The sequence below is a fragment of the Pinus tabuliformis genome, chromosome 4_1 (genome assembly GCF_031772625.1).
Source record: "Pinus tabuliformis cultivar Carrire ecotype Pingquan chromosome 4_1, CPIR1, whole genome shotgun sequence".
NCBI classification, from domain to species: domain Eukaryota; kingdom Viridiplantae; phylum Streptophyta; class Pinopsida; order Pinales; family Pinaceae; genus Pinus; species Pinus tabuliformis.
The window spans coordinates 93037220-93046764 of NC_142303.1; the positions used below are offsets into that span (position 1 = coordinate 93037220).

The window sequence follows — 9545 nt, forward strand, 5'->3', positions numbered from 1 at the left end:
GCCATATCTGAAGTCAGCTTTGTTACAACAAAAGATCTCAACCCAAGCTGAAGCGTTGGAGGCAGCAATGCAGCTGCACAAAACCTAGATACCAGACCCACGGTTGGGAGTTTAGCAAATTCAAGCACAGGTCCAAAACTTATGCTTAGAAATGCAGAAGTTAAAACAAGAACAGACACCACGCTCAGAAGTCCGAGAGGAAATATGGTGTGTAAGGTGTAAGAGCTAGGGCACGATAAAGATCACTGTACGGTCTCGGTAAATTTTGTGGTGATAGGGGGACAAACAACATTGCGACCAGAGGCACAAGCAGGGCCGAGCACAACCACCCTGCTCTGGTGCACAATCTGTCAGGTGGGAGGAAAGCACAACACCGATAACTGTCATCTATTACCAAAATACAACCAGACCCCCTAGCAGCTCTTTTGCAACTTTTTTAGATTAGTGCCACAAAGAAAGAGATTGTCGTAGCTATCAAATGCTGATGGATCAGTCATCTGCCTATAGAATGAAGACGGAGATGCGAAGTTAGGATCCAACCACGGCGATTGCGCGAGGTGGGTTCCAAGGGCGCGGTCGAGGACGGGGTGGAATGGGACCAAGAAGGAGTCGTGGGCAGTTAATCTGTTACAACTATGGAGGACCAGGAAATTACATGCGATATTGTACCAACCCAACCAGAATTTCGTGCAGCTATTGTGAGCAATTCGATTATTAGTTGCTAGACTGTCCTTCACTGATAGCGCAAATTCGGGAGAAAAGGGTAGCGCAACCAAAAACGACCCAAAATGTGCAAATGATGAGGTCTGAACCTCGTGAGGAAGATCCCAAGGTCAACATGGTGCTGAGGAGTGGCACGACCACAGGAGCAGATGGACAGAACTCAGAGAGGTGATAAGGGGACATATCAGGAAGCGCGGGGAGCTTCGCGGAGGTCTCTACCCCAAGTAATAGGGATTATCCCGACACAGACAAGGATCCCGCGATGATAACTACCTTTTTAGAGAGATGTATAAAATTGCTTCACGACAATAGGGTGGTTAAAGGCTTACAAGAGTTGATAAATAGGTGCACAGGGTGGAGTGAGCCTCGCGTCATTCAAAAGTTGGGAAGACATGCATCACGGATTGGAAGGGAAATGCGGTTAACAATGTAGATCGATGATTATGAGATGGAGCAGGTCATTTTGGATTTGGGCTCAGATGCCAATGTATTGCTGAAACAGACATGGGAGCGCATGGGTAAGCCTACACTACAATGGTCCCCTATCCAATTATGGATGGCAAATCAACAGAAGGTGCTGCCCATGGGAAGGCTGCAAGGGGTTACGGTAGACCTTGACGGTGCAAGTACCCACATGGATTTTGAAGTTATTGAGCTCATGGATGAAAATACGCCCTATCCTACGTTGTTAGGAATAGATTGGGCCACCAACATGAACGGAGTTATTAATCTAAAAAAGAGGACAATGATATTTGAAACAAAGGTGCTCTGCGTCGTCATTCTGCTAGATCCGACTGAAGGACTGCACTACATTGAACCGGTGCACAATGATGACGACAAAGAATGTAGTTATAGAATCAGTGCCCAGGAGCGAGGATGGGTCAAGACATTGGAGGATAGAAGGATATCACGAGGGGATGGAGAATCCTGCACTGATGATTTAGATGAGGAAGACGAGCGGTAGCGCAACCGGTTGAACAAAGTAACCATGCTACACTGCAACATGGTAATGAAATAGTTGTACTGCGTAACAACCCAGGATCGCAAATCGCTAAAGTATGATGGGTTGATGATGGTAAATTAATTGCTGACCAAATTTGAAATCATAGTACCAGAGCACCAACGGTTTGACGCGATGAAATGGGCACTGCACGTGATGCCTGCGTGATGGTGGGGCACACATGAAGGAATGTTCGAAGATTGGCGTGCCTGCAGGCGAATGATGAAGATCAGATTTGGGAAGCCAGAAGTACGCATAATAGAGAAATACGATGGACGTTATGACCCACGCATGCACCTTACTTGATGGACCAAAGCCTACAGAGAGGAACCTTAGCCAGAATGGGTGCACTTATTCTATCACACCCTGGTTTTCATTCCCAGAAATTGGTATACTGAAGCAGAGCTCCGGCACGACACAAGCGAGTGGGATATCTTACGCGAAGGGTTCTTAGTGACATTGCTCTTTGAATATCAATGGATGGACCCTGTAGATGAAGCTCTCAAGCTGGTAAAGGCCGCCATTTTCAAGATGCCAATAAAACCAGAAGAACCCATGCAGCCCGACTGGTTGTGGCAGCTAAGCCAAGCCCTTGCATGCTATAATGTACAGGTAGAAGATGATGAGGATGATCCGTGAAACATCAATATTCCAGAATCAGAGGGAAACCGCGAGGTGCACGGACCCAAAATCGAAGATCCTGATATGATGGCGCCGTTGAAAACAAAACAAGTCAATATAGGAACCGAAGAAGAGCCGAAGTATGCAACACTCAGGGACTATTGGGACGATGCTACAGTAGAAAAGGTCATCGAATTTCTCCATGAATATCGAGACTTGTTTCCAACAAAGATCATAGAGCTAAGAGGGATCCCAAGGGACTTTGGAGTGATGAAGATAACATTGAAGCCAGACGCGAAACCAGTTAAGTAGTGACCCTACCGATTGCATCCGAAATATAAAGAAAAGATCCACGAAGAACTGGACAAGATGCTGGCAGCAGGAATCATTGAGCCTGTCGAGGAGTTTTATTGGGTAAGTCCAAGGGTTGTGCAGGAAAAGAAACAGAAGGGCGAGATTCGTATCTGCGTGGATCTCAGGAAGCTCAACGATGCTTGTGTGAACGACCCCTTTCAAACACCATTTACAGATAAGGTACTGGAAAATGTGGGGGGGCAGGAAGCTTACTCGTTCACGGATGGGTTCTCAGGATACCACCAGATCAAGATCGCGCTAGAAGACAGGAGTAAAATGACATTCGTCACCGAATGGGGTTGCTTTCAGTACACGGTGATGCCCTTTGGTCTGAAGAACGTGCCGATGATATTTTCATGAATAGTGGTAGCAACATTCAAATAATTTATACACAAGTTCTTAGAGGTCTATCTGGACGACTGGACCGTGTTTGGACTAGTCAAGAAGCATGTAGCGAGCTTACGGTTAATGCTGGATACTTGTCGCCGACACCAGATTGCGCTGAATCTCAAGAAGTGTACTTTCCTTGTCCCGTTCAGGAACCTGCTGGGCCATGTGGTTTGTAAGCAAGGCTTGATGGTGGATTCAGCAAAGATCACTGTCATACTCAATCTGCATGCACTGCGGAGTGTCAAACAATTACGCGCCACTCTGGGTCACATGGGCTACTATCGGAAGTTCATCAAAAGTTACGCCCAGATCACGGCTCTGATGGAACAATTGCTGAAGAAGGATGCTACTTATTGCTGGAATGAGGAATGCAACAAAATCCTAGAGACGCTTAGGGAGAAGATGGCTTCAACCCCTATATTGGTCTTTCCGAAATGGGATGTCGAGTTCATGTGCATGTTGATGCATCATGTATTACGCTGGGGGCGGTACTTACTCAACCAGGAGCAGAGGGATTAGACCATCCAATTGCGTTCACATGTCGACGGTTGTCAAAAGCTGAAAAGAATTACTCCACCACTGAACGCCAGGGATTCGCGATGGTATACACGCTTCAAAAATTCTGCCATTATCTGCTGGGAGGTCACTTTAAGATGTATACTGATCACTTGGCGTTAAAATACCTAGTGAATAAGCCTGTGTTGGGGGGGCGTATCTGTCGTTGGTTGTTGTTATTCCAGGAGTATGACTTTGAGGTCGTTGTCAAACTAGGACGTCTAAATGCAGGCCCAGATCACCTGTCCCGAATTGAGACTGGCGAAGAACCAACAAATCTAGAAGACGAACTTTCGGATGCTCAGCGATATGCGGTGTTTGTAGCAGATGGTCATTTTGAGGATATAATCCATTTCTTAACTATAGGGACCATGCCACAGGGATACTCAGTTCAGCAAAAGAAGGAATTGGTGATACATGCAACAGACTTCACCGTGATTGCAGGACACCTCTACAAAATGGGCAACGATGAGATCCTACGTCGGTATGTCCCGGAGTTCGAGCGGGGACAAATCTTGGATGAAGCCCCTGGGGGGGTTGCTGGCAGACACTATGTGGGTCACGCCATAGCCTAGAAGATACTTTGCGCAGGATTATGGTGGCCCACTCTGCATCAGGATTCAAAAGCCCACTGCCAAGCTTGCAACATCTGTGAACAGACGAGGAAACCATCGCAGAGAGATGAAATGCTGCTCCAATTGCAGATGACACTAAAACCCTTCGAGAAATGGGCAATCGACTTCATAGGACCTATTGAGCTGCGAGGAAAAATGGGCGCTTTCTATATCATCACCACCACAGATTATTTAACCCGATGGGTCGAGGCACAACCGGTTAAGGATTGCATGGCTGCAACAGCTGCGAAGTTTTTGTTCGAGAATGTACTAACAAGGTTTGGCTATCCCAAAATTCTCATGAGCAATCGGGGAACACATTTTCTGAATGAAACCATCAGTGCACTCACTGAGGAATTCCAAATATACCATCAACAGAGTACGCCATACCACTTGCAAGCGAATGGGACCGTGGAGGCATTCAACAAAATCTTGGAGACTACATTGATCAAGGTCTGTAATGCGCGACGAAATGATTGGGACTTGCGCATCCCTACTGTGCTATGGGAATATCGAACCACATGCAAAAAATTGACGGGCCAGACACCTTTTCGGTTAGTCTATGGTAAGGAGGCCGTCATGCCTACGGAATACATTGTACCTAGTCTACAGATCGTGGCAATCACAAGTATGGCAGACCGTGGGGCTTTGGAGGAAAGGCTCGCGCAACTTGAAGAAATGGAGGAGGAATGATTTTTGGCTGGATTCCATCAGCAAGTATAGAAACAACGAGAAAAAGCGTGGCATGATTGCCATATCAAGGTGCGCGCCTTCAAGGAGAATGATCTAGTACTGCTATACGACAGTAAATTCGAGACGTTCCCTGGAAAACTATGAATGCATTGGTTGGGACCCTACGTCGTTAAAGAAGTTACATTGTCAAATTCGACTCCGGATTCTTAGGCCTAGTGGAAGGTTTGGACTTACAATTTCACTACTTTGTTTTATTCCACAATTGTTATATATTTTGGTTACAACCTCTACATTTGGGAGCTTCGGATTCTTATTTTTAATTCTGGTAGTATTTATTTCAGTTTTGGGGATGGGTTATTGTGGTTTAGCTATTTTGCTGGTGGTATGAGGGGCTCTGATGGAGAGGTATGTGTTTGTTCTCTCCCTTGTCTCACCGAGCTAACTGTTTGGTTTCTAGAGCAACAATTCTTTTGGGTATCGTGGTGGGGTTTGAGGACGAACATTGCCTATTTGTCTCAAATGTGGGCTTAGTGAAGTTAGAACCTAGGAAATTTAACCCATTTTCTAGGAATTTTGGAGGCTTGGTGGTGGTTGGTATAACCCAAGGTCGAATTGGGGTTCTGAGATGATCTCTTACTACTTGCAGTGTTACAACATCTTCTTACTGGTGTTTCTTCATAGGTTAGGATGTATTTGGGTGGGCTCTCAACGTTTCTTCTTGGGTTAGGTTAGAATGTTGGGTTGTGTTATATTCTTTCCACGACTAGCTCCCTTAGTTAAACAGGGGCGTTCGAGGGGGGGTAGAGCCCCCGTTTCGTTGCTCCGACTGCGCAGCGGGGGGGTCACAGGGGGGACGGCAGTGCCCCAGGGAATTTGTTTTCAGACCCTTGGTTTTGTGCATGGTTTTCGCACATGGTTTTGGGCGCGATGGTTTTCGGTCCATGGTATTGGATGCTTTGGCATGTATAGATATGTATTGTAACATTGAAAGGAACATAATGAAAAACCAATCTAGTAGTCTCGGTTTCGGGATCCAGTGGAAAATCTCTGTGTATATGTGTTTTATGTGTTATTCTCTCGCCTTTGTTTGTTTTCTGTTTTTAGAATTCGCCTACAGTTAATTTCTATACGGGGTTAAAACCTACACTTAGGGGCTCAGATGGAGAGGTCTGTGTTGTTCCCTCCCTCAGCTCACCGAGCTAACTGTGTGGTTTCTGGAGCAACATTTTTTTTGGGTATCATGTTGGGGTTTTAGGACTACCATTATCTTTTTGTCTCAGATGTGGGCTTAGTGAAGTTAGAACCTGGGAAATTTAACCCGTTTTCTGGGAATTTTGGAGGCTTGGTGGTGGTTGGTATAGCCCAAGGTCGAATTGGGGGTCTGGGATGATCTCTTACTACTTGCAGTGTTACGACATCTTCTTACTAGTGTTTCTTCATAGGTTAGGATGTATTTGGGTGGGCTCTCGTCATTTCTTCAGGGGTTTTGAAAACAACCTGGGTGTCAACTCACTGATATATGCTTGGTGCTTCTATCTGAGTGAGGGGACACATTGTGTTGGCTCTGTTAATATCTAGTGGTGCACTGGTAGTAATTATGTGTGCAGGGTTTATTCGTGTGTAGTCCAATTAGCGATGCATTGTCATCATGGGTGGGTAAGAAGCGGAATCAATGAGAGAGGGAGGTGTGTTGGGCACTTGCTAGATGACCCTGGACCTGGTGAGGTTTTTGACCCCAACCTAGCCCAACCACCTATATCTTAGGAACAACCTCCTCCTCTGGCTAATTTCAAAAACCATCTCCAACACATAACTCTTCTCCTGAAGTAGCTTAGGAGGGACTGTAATGATGATAGGAATGTGGTCATTATCTTCATGAATGATCTCCAACAACATTAGTGGCATATGCAAGATCATTTGGGTAGTATGCATAAGGGGAAATAATGAATATAAGAGAAACTGGATCGCTTTGAAGGAAGATTGACCCATATAGAGAAGCACATCCACTATGACTTTATACCTCCACCATCACCCAAGTCTAGTCCAGATCATCCTACTTCGGTCAATTCCTCCAATTCCTAAAGGTCATTGGTTACATTATGAATTTGAAGGTCTTCTGGTATCACTTGTCTTTCTGGTTTTAGATGATAAGGTTGTTTTGATAGTTAGCTATTTGTCTTAGTATTCACTTATTGGCCAATAAATCTGGTAAGAGTGAGAACGCTAAGATTTTGAGGAAATGTAATCAAAGATATAATATTTTGACATAATACAAAATTCTAGATTTACCAAAAATATTTATTTTAATTTTAACTTATTAAAATTAATTAGTAATTCTTTTAAAATATCTTTTCAAAAATTATTTTAATTTTATAAACATAATACTATAAGATTTAAATGTAAATTATATTAAAAATTTCATTTTACTTTTATTTTTATTTTATGGATTGAATTAATGTTTAAAATATTCAACTGGATTTATTTATATTTCAATTATTTAATATAATTTTATATACAATCAAACTAAATTTCATTTAAAATAATGACATAAAAAGTATTATATTTAGTTTATTTACAGATTATTAAAAATATTAAAACTATTTAATTTTATTTAAGTCTAATATAAAATCTTAGCTATATAATTTAAATAGTCCGTAAAGTTAATAAACATTGATTCATAATAAGTATAAAAACCCTTATATCATATATCTCACTTTGTTCAAATTAAAAAAATAAAATAACAACTCACTAAATTACATCATACATCTTACCTGGCTCAAATTTAAAAAAAAAACGCACATAAAAACTAACTAATTATAATTTTATTTTAAATTATTATTATTATTAATGAAAACAATTAAGATATAATTTAAACATATAAACATTTGAAAAAACATGGAACATGATTCTTAATTATGGAGATCTAATCCCATTTTATCATGAAGATTCTCAGTTTGTAAATAAGCTTTGTTAGAATACCCTATGCCAATAGTATGGCTTATCAATATCACATATGAAAAAACAACAGTTCATGACACTTATCTATATGACCTTTTTTTAATTGATTAATATAATTAAAAGGGAAAAAATGCATAATTACTTTGGAGATAAATCCCAACCTTTGATTTGTGTATACTATATTCTAAAATATTTTATGGAGGTTAAATCTCTACCATCCACACTTAATTTATATGAAGTTTTTTTTTTAATTAATCAATTTAATTAAAAGGGAAAAAAAGACATAACTATTTTGGAGATAAATCTCAACATTTAATTTGTGTATAATAATATGAATGTTCTAAAATATTCCATGCAGGTTAAATATTTACAATCCACTTAATAATTATTGATAATTAAATTAAATTTTCAAAAAATATATTGCAAAATAAGCAAGCACATCTATCCATCTGTGTAATTTTTTTTATTTAGATAAAAAAAAAAGTGAAAAATTATTTAAAAAAATTATGAATGAACATACTTTTTCCTTCATATTATTATGCCGATGTTTGAGCTTACAACAGTAATGATGATGATAATCAAATGAGATCAACTTTTAATTACATATTTGATTTATTAGTTGTTTTTATGAGAAAATAGTTTAGAAATGAATTTGTTTGGTTGCTTTTTAAATTTATGGATAAAAAGTTATGTATTTTAACTATATTATAATTTTTTTTTAAACATATTTTTGTATTTTTATTATTTAGTAATTGCCTTTTAAATACACTTTGACATTATATATTTTAATCACATTTTTAAAACAAATTATATTTAAATTTTAAATTATGGAAAAAAACATAATTAATAATAATTGAGAAAAAATGTTAAAATAAATTAAATAAAAATAAAACTCTACCGTTAAACCCTTAATCCTAAAAAAAAAATAACATATAACCAAATTCCCTTTTTTTTTTTTTTTAATAATCAATCTTATAACATTTTAATAAAAATATTATTAATAAAAAATTAAATAAAATACTAACATTTAACCTTATATATCTTAAGTATCTAAAAATATAACAATACATAATCAAATCAATAAAAAAATTTCTAAATCATTCCATAAGATGTTGACTTTAAATATACACAACTAATAAAGTTCGAGTGCTTTCTTGTAAAGTATCTCTTACAAATCTATAACATTTAACCCTATAATCATCCTAAAGTATCTCTTGTAAAGTATCGCTAACTAACCCGCACGATATTCTTCAATGGACGAAAGGAACGGAATTGTGAAAGATTCAATGTCTTTTAAAAGCAAATAGTGCCATAAAAAAGGGCGAAGCCACCCCGCTGGTTCGTGGAATTAAAATTCACGGTATATTCCATGTTGCGGGCGTAGTAAGTCAACCGAAGTCTAATTGGCGTGTTCACGATGCCGTCCTATATACTGCAATCCATCTCTCATTTATTCGAAGCCCATTCTCTCCAATGCCATCTTCTTCATCTCTCTTTGATTATTAAGGGTTCTTTTATCAAATATTGAAAATTCAAATCACAATCAAAGTTAAGAACCCTCTCCACCTACAAGTGGATGTCGCGGTCATAAAAATTAACACATGAGGAATCTACACCATTATTTGCCGTCCAACAGG

At 39.6% G+C, this 9545-nt stretch overlaps 1 protein-coding gene across 1 annotated transcript; it reads left to right on the forward strand.

Moving 5' to 3' along the window:
* Positions 1-3522: 3522 nt before the first annotated feature.
* LOC149174354 (uncharacterized) lies at positions 3523-6340 on the forward strand. Its single transcript, XM_089420820.1, has 6 exons — positions 3523-3690; positions 3829-4197; positions 4303-4535; positions 5292-5355; positions 6055-6117; positions 6206-6340. The coding sequence occupies exons 1-6, from the start codon at positions 3523-3525 to the stop codon at positions 6338-6340; spliced, it is 1032 nt and encodes a 343-aa protein (XP_089276946.1).
* Positions 6341-9545: the final 3205 nt, after the last annotated feature.